Source organism: Hyposmocoma kahamanoa, unplaced genomic scaffold, assembly GCF_003589595.1.
Source record: "Hyposmocoma kahamanoa isolate Upper Pololo Valley unplaced genomic scaffold, ASM358959v1 93, whole genome shotgun sequence".
Lineage (NCBI taxonomy): Eukaryota > Metazoa > Arthropoda > Insecta > Lepidoptera > Cosmopterigidae > Hyposmocoma > Hyposmocoma kahamanoa.
Genome location: NW_020654810.1, coordinates 8,535,202 through 8,560,432, shown reverse-complemented (window position 1 = coordinate 8,560,432; position 25,231 = coordinate 8,535,202). Strand labels below are relative to the sequence as shown.

General features: G+C 36.1%; 1 protein-coding gene across 1 annotated transcript; it reads left to right on the top strand.

Moving 5' to 3' along the window:
- The first annotated feature begins 254 nt into the window (after positions 1-254).
- Positions 255-25,231, top strand: LOC113237316 (sodium- and chloride-dependent GABA transporter ine-like). The gene is made up of 9 exons (XM_026473719.1): positions 255-784; positions 12,018-12,208; positions 19,345-19,479; positions 20,697-20,910; positions 21,571-22,067; positions 22,180-22,292; positions 22,544-22,823; positions 23,416-23,648; positions 23,850-25,231. The coding sequence occupies exons 1-9, from the start codon at positions 372-374 to the stop codon at positions 23,958-23,960; spliced, it is 2,187 nt and encodes a 728-aa protein (XP_026329504.1). The 5' UTR covers positions 255-371; the 3' UTR covers positions 23,961-25,231.

Here is a 25,231-nt window from a genome sequence, read left to right as displayed (position 1 = left end):
CCAAATAATGAATCCCAATTGTAATTAGTGCGAGTGTGCATGTGTAGATGAAAAAAAACCATGAATAAAGTCTGACTTCTCGTTCTGACGGCGGGGTTATGAGCATTGTGACCCTGAGACAGTCGCAAGCGCAGCGCGGCATAAGGTGGGCAACACCGCGCATGCGCTGCCCCTGCCCTCCCCCCTTCCTGTATGCTCCCCACTCCAACCCACCAGAATCGCACTTTGTTTACCAATTGCTGCGATTGACGAACCAGTCGGTCGGGTGGCCAAACCGATCTCACTCGCGTTCGCACGTTATTCAGCAGTCGCGCGCCGCCAGCGTCGCACGCGACTTGATTGCCCGCGATATGACCCAGTGACGTGATAGTATGAATAAAGCCGGCATAACGACGGAAGTCGCCGCGCCGAGCGTGGCGATCCACGTGGACCAGTATGACGATCCGGACGCAGACGAGGACCACTCAAAACTTCTTGATTTACATTCACCGCCACCGATTGTGACGCCCTCTGGGCAAATGCGAAAAGTGAAGAGCTTCACCGATACACACAGAATCCGCGATGTGAGTACCGCTTCAGGAGCAGCGTCTGCTCGGTGTCTGCGTCCGTACGACCAAGTTGCTTTTAACCCTGAAGGTTCCGACTGCGGAACGAACCACTATGGCGCTCCATCGGTACGTTCTCTCGCCTCGATTGGTATGGGCTGCACCGACGGTCGCAAAATGGTCATTCGACGGGTACCAACATCGCCCACCGAATTGTTCCATCTAGTACGTCCTCCTACGTGAGTATTTACGCGGGTGATATATCCTCTCAGCGTCATTATTCAATTGACACAAATAACAACTGTTTCTCCATCCTTCATCTATTGTTCACTTGAATTCCACCCCGTGTCTTTTCAAATCTCTTCAAATAAAAATGTGTAGTTATCCGTGTATCTACCCATTCTAAACACAGAGAAGCAAATTGCTACTTTGTTTGATAACATCCACCTTATTATTAACTTTATCTATCCATGTTGATAAAAGGGTGAGGTACAGATAAATCGGCTATCGTTAAAATAAGTTATTCTAAATTCTTTCATAACAAATGATATTATAATAATATACAGTTAATTTTGAATAAATATAGAATTGTACACATATTTCCTGTTAGAGTTGGCAAGTAATAATAACAAAACTATAGAGTTGTTGTAAATCAGCTTTTTTATTGGCATATATCTCATCACAGAAATCTATTTAAATTTAGGTTATTGAGGCAATGGCCCTGGGTGTACGTCATAGAGGCGATATCGACGATACATCTGAGTTAACCAAAATCCAACACAGTAAAGTTTTCACACAATAATCATTAATCTCATAAAGATAAAAGCATAGCCGACATGTTTATGTTCGTCAATATGGATAAGTAGAGACAACGGACGTTGCGTTTACATTATGAGATTGGACCGTATATTTACACATCCAATGTAATTCTATTTATCCTTAATTATATTATGTCCAAAATTAAGTATATTGCATATAATCTCCTTGGCAATTTCAAATCAGTGAGTCTAAATTGTAATTACGCTACTATGGTGTATCAATTCAATAAGTTTATATATTTGACTTATTCGATTTACTTAACAAAATTATTTTATGAAAGTTGTTAAATAAAATAATAAAATAAAATAAAAAATAAATAAAAAATAAAAATCCTTTATTTTCAGACCAATCAATCCATAGAATGTTAGCAACAAGAATACTTAAAAACTATGTTAGTGAAATAATTTGACATTCTACACCACTAAGGGACTATTTTTTTTTTTTACATGTAACAATGTAAACCGGCTGAGGATAGCAGAGTCCATCCTGTCTGCTATCATCCTTTATGTTAAACATTACTCAAACATCTTTTGAATCACTAATAACAGATAAACAAGAAATATAATAATTTTTATCTGGGTTCACCATTTACAGTTTAGCTGTCGGTATTTGGAAATAAAGGTGCTTTATTAACCTGCACGTCGTATAGTTGTTACCGGTGTCCTCCGTAAAATGAAAACTAGGCTTTAATACACAATACAAAACCCTAGTTGCATTAAAAAGATTGATTCAATGCGTTCCATTCAGATAAGTAGATACCTAAATATTATTTTGCGATTAGGAAAGGTTTGAATTTCGTTTATACACATTTACCCCATAAATATATAAATTATAATAATTGAAATTACAAAAAACATTCAACTGTTTAGAAATATAGAAAAAAACTTGGGTGCGTAGAAAGATGGCCTGGTTAATTTTCAGATTAGTTTTCTCTACCTAGTTTTGCCGGCAATTTTTATTATTTAAATGTTTAAAAATATTATCTTGAAATTATTATAATTTCAGAACACTACATTGGAATAAATACTTTATGAGAATATTCTAGAATATTTGTATATAAAGAGAAGTAAGATTTAAACAATTTGACAACTGTTGGCCTAATGGTTTGCACAGTGTTGTGAGAAGGTCCCGAATCCGATTCCTGGTCGATCCGTCCGATTCCCCAATTGGGGAGATGAACTTTTGTAAATTGGTTCTGGTTTGAGTGTTCTGGGTTGTGCCCCGGAGTGAATTCCGTTGCTCTAGTACTCATTGCAGGAAATTCCCTAATTTGAGACCAAGTAATTGGTATGGTTGTCTAGTAATTATTATTATTAATAATTATAACTTTTTCTACATAAAAAAAACACCTCAAAAGTTTATGGAATTACATCTATTTGCCATTTTTTAATTGAAATCAATTAACGGAAAGTGGGTGCAATGCAATAAACCGGGTTCATCACCTAATTAGCCACCATTAGAGGTGGAAGATTTTCTTCAAATTTGAATTAGACCACGACTAAGGTCCAACAAAAAAGCATCATCGATGTCGGTTCACAAATGTCGGAGTGAAAGTGAAAACATGCAGTCGAATTGAGAACCTCCTCCTTTTTTAAAGTCGGTTAAAAATAATGACTATTCAGAGACGTTCTTACTTACTCTATCCTTTTCAGGAACGGATTTGAGAACTGTCACTCAGTAAAGGAACTAAAGTACACACACATAACCTAATCATCGTTAGATGGCAAGGCCGTAATCATCGTCATCTAATCGTGATAAAACACATGCTAATACCATGTAAGAGAAAACAGGACTTGACATTCTGGGCTTTGTACGGTTGTTATCAAAAGCATTACAGAGTTGAATTTAAGTATTTAGTGTCCAGCTTGACGTGGTCTTGACTCCGTACAAAACTAACAAGCAAACCAAAACGTTTCGCTCAAAATATTTTAGAACATGTGTGTTTATAACAACAAAAACACTTTATTGCCTGGAGACACTTCGACCGTGTCTTTCAGTAGCAGTTTCACAGAAAAATATATAAAAAAGATTGCGAAACCGAAGAATAACATAAGTAAAGCAAGTTCCATTCACAATGTTTAAAAATAATCTCAGTACAGAGTGCTAAAATAAAACCGACCTCAAAAGTACGTGGAATCACATATAATTACCAAGTTTTATTGAAATCAGTTACCGGAAAGTACACAAACCCGGTATCATCCCCTAGTTCGCCACTATACGAGACTTGACACAGGAGATAATAAAAATCAGTTCTTACTATTTACTCAAAGTATATTGAGAGAGATTTTGGAGAATAGCAAAATCAACCACTAAAATAATTGCTCCTTATAATAAAATTTTGGTGCTATTTATAAAAATGAATATCCATGCGTAAACAGCCACCCTTAGAGGTGGATGATTTTGTTCAAAATTAAATCGGACCACTATGGAACCCTCTTTCCAACAAAAAAGAATCATGAAAATCGGTTCACAATTTTTTTTTTTTTTTTTTATACCTGACAGGCAAATGACTCCACTCCACCTGATGTTAAGTGGATAAATACCGGAGTTATCGCGTAATATACATACAAAAAAATCAAACAGTCGAATTGAGAATCTCCTCATTTTTTGAAGTCCGTTAAAATAAAAATAAAGTTCTCATTTACTCATGGAAACGCAAACTAACGTAGTATGCGATGGAATTGCAACGTCCCCGTTCCATCATCTGGGGACTAGACGTAGGTTGGGGTTCCACCACTATGTTGTGGATATTCCAAGCATTCGCACAAAGCGTTTCGCTTCCACATTTATATAAAAAACGGCTAAGGAGTGGAATTACCTACCTGGAGACTTAGTCGATCTCGCAATGCGAGAGTGAATAGGTACCCACTATTTAGGTGTACATGCTACATAGTCGACCTCATCGTCACTTTCCATCAGGTGGAATGGAGGTCAAACACGCACTTATTTCTTTGTAAAAAAACTGGGAGTGGACATGCAATTTTTTTTTCAATTTTTTTTAAATATAATACTTACTAAGCGACACGCCTGTCCATAACAAATGCAGTGCCACTCAAAGCTTTAAATCACACAGATCTGACGAGCACTGCCACTGCGCCCAACACTAAGTCCCATGTGCCTGTAATTTCACCAGCACCCTTATCCTTCGAAACCGGAACGCAGTAATGCTCACATTACTTACTGCTTGGCGGCAGAAATAGGTAAAGTGGCAGTACTTCACAAGACGTTCTACTGCTACATAATATATACTGTAGACATATTGTGTATTTACTAACATCCACCTCAACAGAATAAACTAGGTGAAACATGTTGATTGTGTAATAATATCACATGGGTGTGCTTTAGGCATAAAACAGTAGTATCTAATTCTATAATTATATTAGACTATTAGATACGTCTAAACGTAACTATATATTTTTTTACGAAAACCAACGACGCCGTCGCCTGTACGGCGGCCATACCCACTCCATTATAGCAGAAACATACCTAGAAGTTTGCAAGTTTCTTAGTCTAATCATCACCTGATGGCGTGTCCACGTGTCGCCTGTAACAATGATGAACTATAATAGTTGTTCATAAACCATTTGTTATCGATATCACGCTGAGAAAGTTCAACGTGGATAACCTCAATGGATAAATAGGTACTGAAGGTTAAACAAATAAAAAATATTTTTTAGATTACTTATGTGTTTACCGGTTACATTCATTTCCACTGTTACATTTATTATCTCCACTATTCAGTGGAATGAACCAAATAGACCAGTCTATTATATTCCGTATTGCTCGCAAAGGCAAAGCCAACAAATTCTAAGACCAAGTCGCAAACATTAAAAATTATAAGGAGGAAAATCAATTAATATTTATTATCAATATTAAGAATTATAACTTTTTTATAAATATTTGTGAATTTACATCTATTTGCCATGTTTTATTGAAACCTGTTAACGGAAAATGGGTGAAATCCAGTAAACGAGATTCATACCCTATTTGGCCACCCTTAATGGTAGAATATTTTCTTTAAATTCAAGTTAATGGGACCACTATTGACTCCTCCTTTTTTGAAACCGACTATAATTATAACTTTTTTATATCAAAAACCGACCTCAAAAATTGATGGAATTACATCTATTTGCCAAGTTTCATTGAAATCGGTTACAAAAAAAATGCAGTCGAATTGAAAACCTCCTCCTATTTTTTAAGTCGGTTAACAAGGATAAAATACGATTTTGTAACGTAATATTAATCTCTCCCACCCTAGGACAAATAAACCACTTCCACCTTTACAACTGACAGACCCTGGTTTAGATTACGAGTTCCTATATCAGGCAGTTAAATCCGGATGAAACCATTTTCTATTCGTCCTTAGTTCACCTATGTTTTCCGTTACAAACGGATTTCCTTCACTTACCAATGTATCGTCAAACAAAGTCATAAGTGCATTCTAAAATTCTCTATGACTTGCTAACAAACATCTCATTAACTCTCTAGTACTACGCTTGTTATTGCATGCATCATTGTCTATGCGGAAGTAATCAGAATATGTACCTACCAAAATTATAAACACAAAAAAGACTTATAACTAGATTCATCATTTACATTCCAAGAAGTGCTAATATGTAGGTATTAATTTCCGACAAAGAAATATTTATTATTCAAATCACTTATCAAAGTTATAATCTGTAAAAGCATGCTTGTAACGTAGCTTTTTGCTTGCGACGGTAATGCAAAGTCAAGTGGTTGTAGTGACAGTGAACTTCTGTGGCTAATCTACAAAACAAGTTCCGTAAGGACGGAAGGTGATGATAGTCAAGACGTGGTTGCCCTTGGAGCAGTAACAGATAAGTAAGCATTATCAGTACCCAAACATCGCATACGTAAAGGGATAGATACAATTGATCGTGCGGCCGCCTTATCACTCGCTACCGTGATAAATTATAGCTACGCTTATGTTCCGTTTACCCCATGACAGCTAAGGCTTAATGTTCTTAATGTCATCAAATGTTTACAATAAGATAATTGTCGTTATTTGAAAACTATTTTTAGAAAAATCTACAAAAGCATGTTACAAATCATGACAACTCCTGGTTAGATTAAACAAAATCCGACAGTTAAGAATGTATCTACCTCAAATGGCTTTGGTTGATTCCGCACAACTTTGAAAGTGTTGAATCAATCAATTTGGAAAAAAAAGTAGTAAAATTGAGGATAAACACTAATTACTACACGGTGTGACAACACGAAACCTAAAAATATTCACGATAGAAAAGAAACTCAAACCTCGAAATTTTTCAAGAAAACCGCATGACCACATGATGAAACCAATGATTTTTTTATATCATCTCAACTAAATACAAGACATATACTATACGATATACATTTGTCATGGCTTTAATTTCGTTTGCAAAAACAAAAATTAATTAATAATGCCAGTGTATCTGCCACTCGACCTAAGGAACATGAACCGTATTAGTACGGGACTCTTAAGGGATTTCGTTTAAATTACGAATCTTATTTTTTATTACCTCGATAGCCTAAGGTTTACAATGTGGGAGTTGAGTACAGAGGTCCCGGGTTCTACTCCGGTAGGACCAGTTTTTAGAAATGAACTTTTCTAAATTGGTTCTGATCTGGGTGTTCTGAAATATAGCCCTATAGTAAATTCAGTTGCTCTGGTAGTCATAATACAGGGAATTCCCTAGTGTGAGGTCAGGCAATTGGGGAGCTTCTCTGGCACATTGTCAATATTATTAATGACTAATGTAGTGACATAAAATATGACTGTAGAAACTGCATGAAAATCTTCTTTACTTCTAGTGAAATGAGAACACGTTCCTGTGTAATTATGTTAAAATCCTTTGAGCATCAGACAACGCCATCAAATAAATCTCCTGTCACTGTTCATCCATCTTTAATCCAAACAACTTTTCAAGGCTGCGGTATGAACGGAATTTTATCAACCTATCGTTGTGGTAAATGACTTGCCACGGAAAACTTGGATTGAATTATTTCATAAATATAATCAACCGTAAATATTTAGCCATATGTATGTATGTAAATAACAAATTTTAACAAACAAAACAATTGTTAGTGTACAAATAGGCCCTAGTCCGTCTCGCTGGCCCAATGCGGGTTGTGGAATTCACACGTTTTCCGAGGGTTATGAACACAGAACAATAAATACAGTAGAAGTAGTTAGCGTCTGACGCGTGCCAAAGACCTATAGTTGACGCACCATTTTCGCTGTATGGTATGGTTGTGTCATTCTTTCATGCAAATTTTCTAAAATTCTAGAAAAATGCCTTATTGTGCAGTTTTGGAGTGCAAAAATGATGGTATTTCCCGTGGAGGTATTTCGTATGATCAGAAAGTCTAATTTTAATAAATTTTCAATTTTCTGTTTATCGAAATAATGTATTTGTTACAAGAAACGAAAGTAACGCTTATACTCCTGCAATATGGTCGCTTTTTGTTTGGAGAGTTAAATTAATAACTCCAATTCGTCGTCGTTCAGCAATGAACTGCTAGATGTCAGCACATTGATTGAAATTTCAATATAATATCAAAACGTCGTAACTTGTAATAATGGGTGTTGATGGTAGTGAACTTTCAACGATATGCCAACAAGATAAAGTTTAACTTATATTAACAATCCAGAACTTGTTATATCTTTTTAAATTTTAAACTACGTCCAATGAATTTCAAGATTTCGTAGTGTTTCAAATTAAGAATGTGTTAGTTTTGGCGACATCGGTTCTGATAGTAATCGAGTCTTAAGGCACTTCCATTGCTTTTTTCTTCCGTGTTTCTGAACCTTCTTCGACGTGCAGGTTTCATCACCATGTTTTTCTTCACCGAAAACCTCACGGTAAATTTCAAACTAAATTTCGCTCTTAGGGTCGTATTCCAGAACTCTACTCAATGCTCAAGTCAGGATCTGAGTATGATTTCAAGCACTGGAAATACGACCCTAATGGCAGGGACTTGAGTATGATTTCGAGTGCTTTAAACCACACTCAAATCCTGACTTGAGCATTGAGTAGAGTTCTAGAATACAACCCTTAAATTCCGAAAAACTCAAAAGTGCGAGTCCCGGTTCGAACCCACGGCCTCTACCTGAGAGGCGTCATGTCAAACCATTAGGCTACTAAGGTTTTTTTACTCAATAATTACCTACACAGATGGTAACTCGATTTAGATGATTTCTTTTTAAAAAAATCACACTTTTTAGTATAATTTTTTTAACTGAGACGATATGGGGAAATTTGGAACTATACCAGATACAGGTTAACTATGTCAGCTGACATAGTTTACCATTAGGACATAAAAATAATTATGTTATAATAAAATTTTTATTGAATTGATATTCAATTGTTTTTTGTGAAATTACTCCACTAGTTTATTATAATTATTAATACAAAGATCAAACACTCAGAAAAAATTCCTTCCGACCGGATCGAAGAAATTTTTTGTGAGTGTTCGATCTTTGTATTAATAATTATAACAAATTATGTTATAATTAAATTTATGTTCGACAAAAAATCTATATCATGAATTCACCCAGTTTCATACTACATTCGTATTCAATTATATTACATCGGGGAGAAAAAATCTGGACAGAAGTTAGTTGCTCTAACAAAAACGTTTTCATTTCACGATTAGATACAGCAATTATTAGGTTGTAACGTAAATTTTACTCGCAGTACTAGAACAACACTTCGATATTCGTTTACTGGATGTAATAGTTTTTTTAAATCAGTATTCACCACACATGCCTTTGCCAAATGCTAATAGAGGAGTGTGTGAGAGAGGAGCTCTGAAACATTATACCCGGCCATAAAAGTGGAGGCCACTTTGAACAATTAATTAAGCCATAGTCAGTAAGGTATCAATAGTATGAAAAATATTCTGTCAAATTTTAGTGGAGTTTTTAGTGAAAGAGTTCGTCCAGGGAAGTATGCACTGCCACCAAACCTATTTCTGCCGCTAAACAGTAATGTGGGCTACATGTTCCGGGTTTGAAGGGTAAGGGTGCTGGTGAAATTACAGGTACATGAGACTTGTTATCTTATGTGTATCTCAGAGTGACGGGCGCAACGGCAATGCCACAGACTCTGGTTCGAGTCCAGTCGGATCGAAGGAATTCTTATTCGTGTTTGTTCATAATAATAACAAACTAGTAGGGTATTCTGATAAAAAATATATGGATATCATGGAATTAAAAACATCGTGATATTCAATAAAATTAATATACTGAATTATAGAAAAATTTATTATAATTATGGAAAAAGCTATTAAATCCATATTTAGCTATTAAATTCGAGTGATACAACCGCCCTTTCAAAATTTTATCACAATAGCTAACATGGGGAACAAATAAATGAAAATCAATAAATTGATCTATATAAATTAGTGGAAAAAGGTGAGGAGAAAATTTTTAATACAGTTCAATAGAGGAGAGTAATTAGTAATACATAAATAATAACTAATATAATGTACAAACTAAACCTACAAAAACCCGACTATTTTGTTTCGTCGTTTGCGCGGCGATGATTAAACGATAAAGATAGCTATACACGCAATTTCATATCGCTATCCTTGTTCTTCAAAATGTATAACAGTAGTTCATTACCAAATAAACAAAAGAAGGAATGACTCTAGTGCGGTATTTTACCTATTAAATATTCGCAATTAAAAAAATTATAATGGCAACATAGCTTTATCAACTGAAATAAATACGTCACGAGAACGTTTATCACTAATTGCAAACGATACACTGCCATACTACGGCCACTTTACAGTTTGTATGTATCTGCTATGGTTTCAGATTATCCCATTCAGACCCATTAAAAATATAGACGACCTCGGTGGCCCAACGGTTTGCACTGTGGACACTGGATGTGAAGGTTTCGGGTTCGATAGGACCAATTTGGGAATTAACATTTCTAAATTGATTTAGTCTGGGTGTTTCGAGAAGTGCCCCAAAGTGAATTCCGTTGCCCTGGTACTCGTAGTACAGGAAATTCCCTTGTTTGACACCAGGCAATTGGTGTAACCACACAAGTCTGGCACATATAAAAAAAAACATTAAATAAAAACACTGCATAATATCCTCGGTGTTTTGTAGAAAGGGCGTAAGCCACATTTCGGAAAATTGTTTCAGAGGAGTATTTTTGGGTTTTCACCACAAGTCAATGGTTGTCACGACTGTTTTAGATCTATTCGCAAAACGTCTTACTCATAAAAAATATCCTGTTCGCCGAATCCCTTGTTCGATATAGGACAAATTCTGGATTCGACTGATTCTTGATTGGCCACATTCGCTATTCGACAGACTCAATGACCTATTGTAATGCTCTCATTACTGCTTGGCGGCAGAAATAATAATAAAACTTAAACTTAATTAAAACCAAAATTTAATTTAAAACAGTGCCTTAAAAAAATTTTCGAAATGTCGCTTACGACCTTTCCTCAAAACACCGATAATATGGGACGTTGTGTACAATATTATGCGTGTAGAAACATTTGTAAACGGATCGTTGGATTTTAATAAATAATGTACCAGTAGTTTAATGTGACACTGAACCAGAGTTTATCTATATGATTGCAATTCAAACTAGATGAAATTTAAATATAAACTATTTACTCATTTAATTTCGGCTTGAGCTTTGCATGAAAACCCTATGACTATAGATTTCCCTACAAAATGCAATGCATAACCGTACCTCAAGTTTTCTATAATAGATTATGTTATCTAATTAACACTATGTATTTTAGTAAGTAGGTAAGTGCCTACTAGTGTTGTATTTGTCCTGCAAATATGTCACACATTATAAAACTCATCACCGTGTCTACATAATTATCTTAGACATGTTAAATATTTGGTCCATAAGTTAAATTAATTTTTATTTACTAACATTTACCTTAGTCGAGACGCTGAAAATTTAGTCTACTAGACATTATATTTTATATTTTTTACAGATTAATAAATTATTTTTGAATTATTTTTCGTAAAAGTGCCTAAGATTTGCTCAATTTTTTGTAGATCAACACGTGTTGATAGTAAAAAAAACGACCAACTCTGTAGGCACCTTATTACGGACGCAGATTTCTCGCTCTATTAGATTTACCTGTAGTTTAGTTTAAAATATATCTTTATAATGAAATATATAAATAAATAAAAAGACCTTATTCTTCAACACTACAACGATACATAAAAAGCTTAAAATAGCGGCATAAAATAAATGGCTCTGTTGGAGAAAAGGTAACAGCTTCAGCAATTTGCTGGTTTTCAGGCTTCACCTTGTATATAATGTAGAACTACAAGTGAAGTATATTCATCGCTGTAGACACCGCAGTATGCAGTTTCTAATTAAATATATAATTAAGAAAGCACATCACTCATCATATGTTTCGAAAATTAAATACATTTAGAAGCAATTTCCTATCTTAATATAGAAAACATAAAAGTATTTTATAATTACTGGTTTTAAAGTAAGTCATAGTTCGACTTCATTATGACATCAACTTATAGTACCGAAATACCTACCCAATTATTTATGCACCCTAAGAAAGGTAAAACCAATTGGACTCATATAATTTAAAAGCTTTTCAAGGAGTTGTGACCCAGAATGAAAATGTTTGATTGCTTTGCAGTCCGCCGGATGAAGACACGGCGTCCCACGAAAGCGACTGCGATGAAGAAGAAGAGGACGACACGGACCACCTCAAGCCGAGAAGGCCATTTTGGGCGAACAAGATTCAGTTCGTGTTGGCCTGTGTGGGATACTCCGTCGGCCTAGGAAATGTTTGGCGATTCCCTTACTTATGCTATAAGAGTGGCGGAGGTGAGATATTTACTTTACCACTTCGAATATGTCTAAATAAATGTTTGCAAATCTAAAAAACTTTCTTAAACACAAGGGATAAGCACTTTTGTAACCTCAATAAGTATCGTAGATACAACTATGATAGGTACGTTCAACAAATCAATGCAATCAATGCATATGTCTAAGATTACAAATACACAGAGAATATGTATTATGTTCCAAGTCGTTATTTTATACACTTGACAAATTCACTTCGGATTTTTATTACACTTTCAATTTAATTAAAGATTTTGTAGTATTAAATTAGACATGTAAAAGATTAAGAATACGTTCCTACGTCATAAAGAAGTTTTGCGTCATCTCATTATAAACTGTGAACGACAAATCCATAAGGATTATTTTAAGAAAATTTGTACGTTAAATAAAACAAATACAGCTATAAATAGCTTTGGTTAACAAATCAACTAACGATAAAAACAGTGGCAAAACTAAAAAGAGCGCGCTACTTCGAAGAATAAAAAGTAGGCGCGTGTGAAATCACCATTAAGACATACATAGACTTCAAAGACACCGATAAGGAAGTAATAATACCTAAGTGTCGTATGGTACAAACAGGTGAGACACACCTTTACGTATCTATATCTTTATAAGCAAAGATATACCGGTATCTACTATGAAATAGAAACATGACTAACATAAGACTTCATTATGTTCAGTTTCTAGTAACCGATAATATTATTTTTGGACCGCTTGTTATCTCAGTATAGCAAATAAAGTTGAAAAATAAAATTAAATTGAAAAAAATAGTAGTTAGCTTCCACAGAAAAAAAAACCAGCGCCCATAGTTTACGGAGAATATAAATTGTTCTTCTTATTTGCAATTTTTTCTACTTTGAGTCACTAACTCACAAATGGTAGCACTTGTGTTATATCCTGAATTAACTTATAACTTCTACTAAGCAAAAACGAAAACACATTAATCAGGATTGTCAAGATGATGTGTGAGAACTTCGAAATCAAATAGTACAGAAAATTATAGGGTATGAAACTGGTCCAGATCACAAATACCATGACTTCGCACACATATTTATTCATACATATGTACGTATTTGTTAAAATTCTAAATTCTGTCGTAACTAATAAGATGTCGTCGCGGTCAGCGTGCACTCAATCATTACAGTGACAAAAGAATCGTGCTCGTAGTGACATTGGTCTTACAAATAGGATATGGGCAGAGCAATTCGCTATTTAGCACTTCATTAGAAATAATTACCAGGGCACGAAATGCTCCAGATGTTGTTGAAGTAAACAATTAAGATGTAGAAAACATAATAAGTCATATAAATAGAAGCAGATTTAGTACAAGAGAATCTTTTTTGTTTTTTTAAAGTTCTTTCAGTCAGGACTTTTTTTAAGAGCAAGTCGTTTTGCGAATAGATCCTATGTCGACCATTCCTCGGTTTAGAAGGGTAAAGGTACCGGTGAAATTGCAGGCAAGTGGGACTTGTGAACTTATGTCTCAGAGTGACGGGCGCAGTGGTAATGCCCCTCAAATCTTTGCGGTTAAAGCTCTGATTGGCACTGCATCTACTATGAACAAGCGCGTCGCTTACCAGCAGGCGTACGTGTTGTTCGTCCCGGCGCTTGGTATCATAAAAAGAAGTCCGGAATGGTATCACAAGCGTTCTGCTTAAAAGTCCAAGTAAACTTGGACCCAGTAATCTTGGAACCATTTTTCATGGTTTCATTTTTCATCTATGAGATCCCGGGTTGGATCCCCAGCCGGGTCAATGTAGAAAAACTTCTATACTGTCTCGGGTCTGGGTGTTTGTAGTACCGTCGTTGTTTCCGATTTCCATGACACAAGTGCCTTAGTTACTTACTTTGGGATGGAGCAACCTATGTGATGTTATCTAATATTTATTATTATTATATTTATTCTAAACATATTTATTTATAATCACTTTCGTTTAGTTTGAAAGGATCAACCAGAACAGACTCCAGCTCGTTTCATTTAAGTTCTCGCCCAGTTGTTGGTCACGGGTAGAGTAAGATCAAGAAAGCCGTTGGGCCAATATTGGTTGGAGATGCAACATCTTCAGAGAATTGATTAGAGCCTTTTCGTATAGGTCTATACCTACATAATTTTTTCTCCTTCTTAAGAGGATACGATACCTACCACGTAGTCTGCAAAATTAGGAGTAAAAATAAGTTTTGATTTGCTTTTAACTTGCGAAAAATTTTATATTTGTTAAGTAAAAACATCATTACTCTATTTATTCAGCACTACAACCAGTGACTAATTATGCGGACATTATTATAGGATAAAATATTTATTACGTACCATAAATTTATATTGTGTAGGTATTTCTAACTCGTATTTGTACTTAAAACTATATTGGTTTACATAAGTGATATTCCAACAGGCCTATTCTATAAATACTTTGCATAATGAGAGTTTGCGTTGCAACAATAAACATATTACCTATGTACTTTAATTTGCTCAAAAACCAACATGTGTAAATCGTAACTACGCTCATTAAAAATAAAGATTACTGATTAAGAAAAGTGAATAAGAAATATAATAGACGTCATTGGTGTAATCTACTACGTACTAGTATAACGTACTTGTTATCTAACTATAGATAGTATGCAATAAATGGCTGAAAATAATATATGTCTACAATACGATCGTGTGAAATCGTGCTCTTATCTGTTTGTGTCCCCGAGTGCTAACTGAATTGTCACCTAAGCTTCAATGTGAGAAGACAACATCAGCGCCGTTTCAAGCTGTACGGGCATAAATACGGGCCTTTGACCAAAACTTGGACTTGAGACCCTCTAACATTGAGTATTGTTTAAACCAAACGACATGAGAAATTACTAGAGCAAGGTTTGTTTTATTCATAGAGAAATATTATATAAATACAAAATGGTTTAGTATTCTGATAAAGCTGAACGATAAGTGGTCGCAGAATATAAATACAGTTTAGTAACAGCAAAACACCACGTGAAAGAGTTCATCGAAGGAAGTACTGCCACCTTACCTATTTCTGCCACCAAGCAGTAATGACGCAGTGGCAGTGCAATGGATAGCCGTGTCGCTTACCACCAGGCGCACGACTTATCCGTCTCATCGTTTGATATAATAAAAAAAAATTATAATGAGTCTTCTAGAGATGGCCATTAGAATGGTCGAAAATGTTATAGGACACCCACAAAACTAAATTTCGCTCACTGCTCGTCTCGTGTGAATCGACCAAAGTTCGAAAAACCGCTGCACACTAGATAACGTACACAATAATCCGTGGTTGAATTGTTAGTGTCGACCTACACGTTTATTATTGTTTATGCAAAAGACTACTCTTAAGTACTAATGTTTGTAACCGTGAAGAGAATGATTTTGATCGCGATGAATGCATAAGTGGTTTAATAACATCCACGGCGCGCACATAGGTATTACGAGCGCTTTTGCCATTGCTCTTAGGCGGAGCGAATGGCTTATATAATAACCCTTTTCTAGTGATGGACACCTCTCAAAATTTCAAAGAGCTGACGGACCCTTTCCTAAAAAGTGACGAAGAAGTAAGTCTCGCGGGTTACATTGACGCGCATCTCGCTCGCTTTAATAATGGGTGGCCGTCAAAGGGCGCGAAAATTCAAAAGGTCACGCGCATTGTACTTATATACTCACAACTTATTGAACCTATATTAATTTTTATATTTATGCATTCTGTTAGGTGGGCTTGCCATGGATTCCCCGCGTTCATTACACAGACCTCTTGGGGTTCAAGGATCACAGGTTAAGAGACCCTAAATAGATAAATAAATAGAGAGGACCCAACGCCTGGCTCAGATCTAAACTCAGCCGCATAAATAGAGACGGCACTGGACAAGACCAAGATACTGCAAAAAGATGTGAATTAACATGATGCCTTCTGTAAATTGACACTTCACAACAAACACAGGGCCGCTACAGATATCAAATGATTATTGGATACTCATACACTTGCCTTAGAATCTACTTATAGAATTTATCAAATGACACACACAAGTTATTCTATACCTAATAGACGAGATGTTAGGTGAACATATAACTAAATTATTACTTTTATGGTTTCTTTAAATTTTTTTTACTATCCTATTCACAGATTATTATGCGAACACTTATCAAAAATATATTTATAGATTTGTTAAAATAAATTCATAAAGAGTTAATCATCACTTTATCTGAAACATACTCGTAACGCCAGTAAAGACGGATAAGATGTATTACACATCGAACAAATATACAAATTAGGTATTAGGTATTTTCGGCATAATTTTTCGCATTTCCTTGAAGATAATCAAGTTACTTAACCGGATATGAGCAACAGGAGCTTAGAAACGTAAACAAAGACATACTCGTGCTTAAAATTGTTGAAAATGAAAGTACAATTTTTTACGCGTAACATTTCAGATGTACGTGCCTACACCTACATTGTATGTAAACTACAGTTCATTTTTATCTGTTAAATATAATTAGTACATTCGGTTTTGTGTTCGATCTTTGTATTAACAATTATAACAAACTAGTGGAGTATTTTCACAAAAAATAACTGAATATCATTTCAATAAAATAATAATTACGGTTAATAGCGACATCTCTAGCCAGAGCTAGCTGGGTAGCTCTAAAGGTATCTATCTAACTGGGTGACGAAATACTTTCATAGATGGCGTTACGGCTAAAAAGTCGTTGAAAACGAAATAATAAAGATCCGACAACAAGGTCATAGAAAAATTCATGAGGACCGCTGGTTCGCTCCGTGGCTTAGTTGGTATAGCGTCTGCCACGGTTTGCCAGGAGACGTCGCGTCGGTTCAAATCCGGCCGGATCGAAGGAATTTTTTCTAAGTGTTCGATCTTTGTATTAGTAATTATTAAAAAGTAGTTCACCAAAATCTTACAATAGTAAAATGGTTCCCTAAATTAAATACATTCGAAAACGAGTGTATTTGCCAATAATTAAAATTCTCTCAAGACGCCACGCCATATTATAACCTATGATACTCCCAGGTTTACATCGAATCTATGAACTTTTAAGCTGCATAACGTCACACACATACTCACCTAAATAAACACATTATGTAAACAAGTATACATGTACATGAATAACACATGCATGAAAAACCTTACTCTCCCTTGGCTTTGCAATAATCTCGTAAAAAGTACTGGCGTAGTTAACAAGAGTGTTCAAGTGACTAGAAACAATCGACAATTACATAAACTCCTAAATCATCGTTTGAGCGAATCACCAGGCTAATTACAGCGGATCCAGTGGGTTACTTCATTAAAATCAAGGTCGTTGCAATAACGGAATAAGTACCTACATCTGGTCGCTTACATGCACTTGTTTCAAACACGACATTGCATCAATGATGTACTTCGAACGGAAGATAAGGTAGCCATTGGTACCATATGATGCGTTGAGTCCACCAGGATCCCCTAATGTGTGTTGGCGAGTTGTGCCAATAAGTAGGTCTAATTATTTGTCACAATTTAAACAGAACACCGCACACTACTAAAGACAATATAGAGATTTCACTCAAGAGATAAATATGTATTTCAAAATCAAATGCACGTTAACCAACTTATCTGTTAAATAAAGATACAATTATCTGAAATATCTTTCAAATTTTTATTGATAGTTTTTCAAAGTTCACATTATTCTTATATTTTTACGTTATGTTAAATTTGAACATACATTATGCCTTCGTGTGTTTGAACATAAAGAAAGCGACATAGATTGATAACCGCATTAATGTCACAATTTTTGGTATAATGCATAATTTTTTTACATTGTCTAAAAGGAAAAGAAATCTTCTAGTATTTAATTCCAAATGAAAATCTCTACATTTTGTTGACCTGTCAAACTTAAACTATCCGAATGAGTGACTTTTGTGTAAAAACTTAGGCGATTATTACACTGCACCGCGCCCCGTCCGGGGACGCAAAATCTGAATTCGAGCGAGGTAGTATTGACTCTTAAATGAAGATTTATAAAAAACCCCGATACAACGCAGTGTATCCTTCTCCAAAAAGTCAATAAAGTCACTATCTGTAAACCAACAACACGTCGAGACCAATTTAATGAGCCTACGATAGTTTTACTGTAAATAGTTGAGGAATTAGGTAATCTGCAACTTCAGATCAAGGTTGCACTACTAATGTAATGTTACGGGATTTCCATAGTATATCAAATTTCATATCGATCGAACATGAGGAAGTAAAATAAACATTGGCTATCCCTACACTGAGAAAAGAGCAGATAATTTTTAAACAGCAACAGTGTTCATCACCCATAGCAAGCTAAGAATTCAATAATAAGTAGTCTTTCAAAAATAACTGCTTTGAGATCAGTCATCTGTTTAAAGGCGGCTTCTCACGGCGCGTGACCCATTCCGCGGCCCGCGGAACTTCAAAGACTCGCGGGTTAACTCACTTATTTTTATCATATCAAGTGACGGGACCAACAAGTCATGCGCCTAATGGCAAACTATACGCCTGTCCATAACAGTTGCAGTGCCACTCAGCTCTTTAAATCGCAAAGATCTGAGGCGCACTGCCACTGCGCCCGTCACCATGAGACATAAGTTGACAAGTTCCATGTGCCTGCTTTCACAGTGGTCACGCGCACTGGCGCCTGACTCGAGGCGGGCGCGGACGCATCTGTTTCCGACTTCGACGTGTGGATTTCCTCGCTCATGAAAGGGAAGATGCCAAGACTGGCGCGCTGCCGCGCCCGCGCCTGCATTCTGAATGAGCCCTAAGAGTTATGATGCCACAGACGGACATACAGACTAAAGCTTCAAACTTATAACTCCACTCTTTTTGTGCCGAGGGTTAAGAAAGAGCATATCAAGCTTAACACTTTGTACTTTGGACCGATCTTATCGTAAGCGGCATAGAGTTGGATTTAAGTCTTAAGTGTCAACCTTGACGCGCTCTTAACCCTGCACAACAAATATACAGGATAAGTTTATGATTACATCAACTTAAATTTCGTTTCTATTAAGAAGCAATAGGCAGTATGTAGTAATAAACAAGATTTATTTTCCTTAAGATATAATTTCCTTGACGAAAATGTTATATGTTCATGCCTTTTATTTTTTCAGGGGCGTTCCTGATACCTTACTTCATAATTCTCCTAGTATGTGGAGTGCCTATGTTGTTCATGGAACTGGCCGTGGGACAATATACGGCACACGGACCTATAGGTGCACTCTCCCAAATATGCCCACTTTTCAAAGGTAAGCAGTAACTAAATAAATAAGTACATTAAGCCTACTACTTACTGACTTAACATATACCGAAAGAGGCACTGCAACTGCTATGAACAGGCGTGACGCTTAACACCAGACGCACGGCTTATTCGTCCCATCACTTGGAATAAAAATAAAGTTTGAGGGTTTCTTATTAGACAGGCTGGTCACATTCTTTAGAACTAATCAGTTTAACAAAAGGATCCGACATGTCTGTCCGCGTTCAACCAGCAAATAGTACACATCTAGCCAGCATTAAAAAGGTCCCAACACACAGTCTCATGCCTCTTCTAATGACTACATAGCGTAAAAGCCATTTAATTAATCCTAATGTCACTGTATTATTCACGGTGATGAAATCATTCGTCACATACGGGTTGCCAAGCCACGTACGTAAGAATACGCACAACATGGAACGTTTACTGAAAGAAAAATCACGTGCCATTCACACTGCAACAGGCAAAACGTATATTCAACATTGTACCGTGGAACGGATAATAATTGATAACAATAACTAAAGAAAGACTGAGGGCTGCTAACTTCAATCAATATCTAAATATATATGTTTTGTTTTTATAACACCAAGGACGGGACGAACGACTCGTGCACTTGGTGGTAAGCGACACGTCTATCCATAACAGCTGCAGTGCCACTAAAAGCTTTAAATCACAAGGATCTTAGGGGCACTGCCACTACGCCCATTACCCTGAGACATAAGTTGACAAGTCCCATGTGCCTGTAATCTCACCAGCACCCTTACCTTTCCAAACCGGAACACAGTAATGCTCACATAACTGCTTGGCGGCACATATAGGTAAGGCGGCAGTACTGTCCTGGACGAACTCTTACACAAGGTGCTCTACTGCTAATATAGGGGCATGCAAATCTAAACGACGAGCATCAAACTAAACCAGGCACACACTTTTATCCGAGCGTATAATTGTGTAGTCAATAGCATGTTGGATTTTTCACTTGAGATTTAAATTCACGATGCCACTTACGATAAGAACGGTCCAAAGTGTAAAAAATAACCAGCGTCTGGATGATTATGCATATATAAAAGATAAATATTATTTAATAAAAATAACAATCGCACCTAGAAATCGTCTATATTTTTTTGAAACAAACATCACGCATTGAATAAATGACAGTGAACCTCGTGAATAATTGTAGTACCATTTGGTTAACAAAGTGTATTTTCACAGGTGCCGGTCTTGCAAGCGTGGTGATCTCGTTTCTAATGTCCACGTACTATGCCGCAATAATAGCCTGGGCGATATATTATTTTTTCACATCGTTCAAGTCTGAAGGATCGTGGGCAAGCTGCGCCAATCGTTGGAATACGCCCCAATGTTGGGTACCGAACCATAACAATACTAAACCCAATGGATCCCAGACGCCAACGGAACAATTCTTCGAGTAAGGTTTGATTTTTAACGCTTTTCGCTGGAATCCTATACGCTCTTGCTCTTATCTATGAAACAACCACCTTATGTTTGAAAACATATTCCACATTAACAATACTATCATCATCTAAGCACATGAAGTTATGCAACCGTCTAAGAATAAGTCAGTACAATATCACATATTATGTTTCTATAATAATTAGAACCTTTTACCACTTGGATATATTAAAAATAGCTCCTATTAATAAATAGTCGCAAGTACACGTATTGACTGTAATAAATCATTTCAACGATGAACGAAAGGGACAAACACACGGAATTTCGCAGGATATATGATATCATAATACTGTACAAAGGACAATACCCATTATTAGGCGGATTTTGTCACTTCCGTTTTGAATAATACACTACTAGCCACTGACCACTTCCGACAGAATCGTGGTTCTCTATTAATTCACAACATAATCCGATATACTTAGATACTATATTGTATATGACATAACAATATTGTCATATGTCATAAGAAGGTATATAATTTTTTAGGTAACATAACTTCGTTTTATAGAGCAAATCGTTTAGTGTAATCAACAGCTTCAACAGCACGATAAAAACTAATTATTATTCACAGAAACTGACATACTTGATTAATTTGCTGTTTTCTCTCTAATTACAGGAAAAAAGTACTAGCCATGAGTGATGGCATAGAATACCCAGGAGGCATGCGATGGGAGCTAGCAGCTTGCCTTGTCTGTGCTTGGGTGCTTGTATATTTCGCCCTTTGGAAAAGTATCAAGTCATCCGCCAAAGTCCGCTACATCACGACAACACTTCCATTTTTACTAATCATAGTGTTTCTTGGAAGATCTCTAACTTTAGAAGGAGCTGATAAAGGCTTGAGATTTTTTTTCAAACCTGAGTGGGAATTACTAAAGACTTCAAGACCTTGGGTGAATGCTGCATCCCAAATCTTCAACTCTATTGGCATAGCGTTCGGCTCCATGATAATGTTCGCTTCATACAATCGATTTGATAATAATTTCCTCCACGACACATTGGCCGTGTCACTGGTAAATGCAATCACTAGTCTAATCGTCGGAATATTTACCTTCGCCACAATAGGCAACATTGCTTTTGAACAAAACACGGCAGTGAAGGACGTCATTGCCGATAGTAAGTAACAAGTGCACTTAGCTAATGTTTAAAATATATATGCAACTTTTCATAACATTTCACAAATAATTTAAATTAACATTACTACATAAACCCTATGTCTTTTTTTCAGGTCCCGGTTTACTGTTCGTAGTATATCCCCAAGCAATTGCCAAAATGCCAGCCTCACAGTTTTGGGCTGTTTTATTCTTCTTTATGTTCCTCTGTCTCGGATTAAACAGTCAGGTAAGTAAGATTGGATGGGAACATTATACATTATCTACCAACACTGCGCGAAATGGAAGTAAAAATTTGACCAAAGTCGCTTTGTGTTCATAAGGAATGATGATTTCTGCGTTTTATTTTATCTACATAGGTATCAAGAAAATATTTGTTGCTTTTTTAGTAATTTGATACAGCTTCGCCCATTCTTGCATATTTGGTCCTAAAGTGATGAAAGTCTAAAAATCACTAATCATTCTGAAACTCTTTTCCAGTTTGCAATCGTGGAAGTTGTAGTGACATCAATACAAGACGGATTTCCGGATTTCATTCGCAAGCGTCTAGTGTACCACGAGCTGCTCGTCCTCTGCGTATGCGCAGTGTCACTGGTGTTTGGGCTGCCTCACATCATCCAGAGTGGAATATATTTCTTTCAGCTGATGGACTACTACGCAGCATCCTTAAGCATTACCTACCTTGCCTTCTTTGAGATGGTTGCCATCGCCTGGTTCTACGGTGTTGGTAGACTGTCAAAGAACATTAAACAGATGACAGGTGTGTACAACCGATCGTACGTATATTCAATATTAATTTCTACTATAAAACCCACCATTCAACGGCAGACTTGCAGACTTCCACACAGCTAATTATATAACTGTTGGCCTCATTTTTCTTTCCACACTATGTTATATTTTGTGGGCTAGTCCCTGAAATAGGCGTACCCAATTTATTTCATCTATTTATATTATCCACACCGACGACGACAAGTTCTAGCCTCGGACTAGTTGAAAACTCCGACGCAAAATTCCAGTCGTTGACACTTCAAAATGAAGATTATCATTACGTATAACATGAACTGCATTTTGATTATTGTTGTATATAAGTATAATTAACATAATATATACGAGAGTTGACACGCTGTTACAACAATAGCTACCGTTGCGCAACGACCTAAAGCCCTTTATTGTGATTATTCGAGGTTAAATTATGGGGACCTTACTAAACTCATAGTTAGAGGGCCACAAAGGTGATAATCTAGGTGTAAAAATCTTTTGTTTTAGCAGGTTTTTAGCAATTACAGGTATTCATATGTCGTTGGGAATTGTACGCATACATTTGTATTAAACGTTAAATCAACATGTTCCAGGTCGTTATCCATCGCTATATTTCCGGATATGCTGGCTGATAGCTGCACCGGCACTGCTGCTGGCACTCTGGATCGCCAGTCTAGTGGACTACCGGCCGCCAAGTTACCGCCAATACCAGTACCCAGCCTGGGCTCAAGCGCTGGGCTGGACCATTGCCTCTCTCTCTCTCCTCTGCATACCAGTGTATGCAGTCGTCGTGGTAATTAGATCTCCCGGAAAAAACTTAAAGGAGGTACGTATTTCTTATCTTAGACTTCTCTTGGACGTAAACGTTTTATCTGCTTCATTTATCAATCTTTCTGACAGACAAGCGTGTGATCTATCTGCTCTAACAATACTTAATGTTATCATGTAAGAACAAGAATACAATGTATTTTAAACCTGCAAGTGTTTCGCTTTTTGGTATATATAATAATTCGCTTATATTTTGCAGAAACTGCGACAATCAATACGTCCAACTTCAATATGCGAGTGCGGTATCAACGGTTGTGATATATGTTGTTCTGAGTCAGAACCTCCAGATGACAAGACAACCATCCACTAGTCTCTACATTTTAATTGTGCTAGATAGATATTAGTAATGAAATATGCTCATGCGCAAAGAACACAGACTTTATACTTAAATGATATCAATAATAAACAAGACAATAAGATAATAAATAACAGAAGATGATATTCTTATTATCATTAATTTACAATAAGGCAAAGGCCGCACTCGACCTAAAATCCATTTAGTCGAGAAGTGGTGACACAGTTTTAGAACTCAAGGTAGACCGGAGTCGATGTGTGCATCGGACAACTTCACACCGATCACTCATTGGTTAGATTAGGTACCAAAAGATAACGAGTTATATGGAATTCACGTGTTAATAAACAATGAGACATTTCATGCTACACTTACGTATGAAAATGTTATCTATCTATAATTCATACAGGTGTTTTGTACACCGAAATCTGTAAGTATCTACATTATTATAATTGAAAGATTTTACTTGATAAATGACTATAACAATCACGAAGAAGTAAACTGAAATACCTTTTTGTAGGTGTACTTATTGAATATTACGTATTTGATAACACCTAAAGTCATGTATCTACTTTGCTAAGGCCTATCTTAGAGGGAAGTATATTGTATGGTACAATTTATACGTATACATTATTTAACGCTTATAGATATCTATATTATAAACGACGAGTTCGAATACTATGTTATTATTAGTTAATTAAATTATTGAACATTCCCAAGGTGTTGTGAAGTTAAATTAGTAGCAAAATGTATTACCATTATATAAGAGAGAACAAACATCGCGAAAGACATCAATGTAACCCAGTTTTGGTTAAGTAAAAAGCCTCAAATTTGCAAAGATAAGATAATGAGAAACTGTCACTCCTTTACGAGTAAAAGCGTAAAAACAACACGGAAGGTTTTACCCACAACGGAAAACATGTGTGACACATTTTGACAATGCGATTTTGTGGATATTTGTCTGTCACCATTCTTCTCTCTAAAAGTATTGGACAGAAATTGATGGAATTTTAGTGAAGTAGTATTGAGTATCTTCGATGAGCCAGATCTTTTATATGTACATATATATGACGTATATGTATCCACTCCCCCACCGCACCTTCGTCAATAATAAACGAGCTTCTATTACGAACGGTCTTTAAGGCTCAATTTATATTGCGGCGGAACGGAATGCAAGCGAATTTTTGAAACGATATTGTACATAGCATAATGAACTTTAAGGTCAATTGTGTAACGAACAAACTAGACACGAGCCAAAATCATTCGCTGAATGCGCGAGCATACGACAG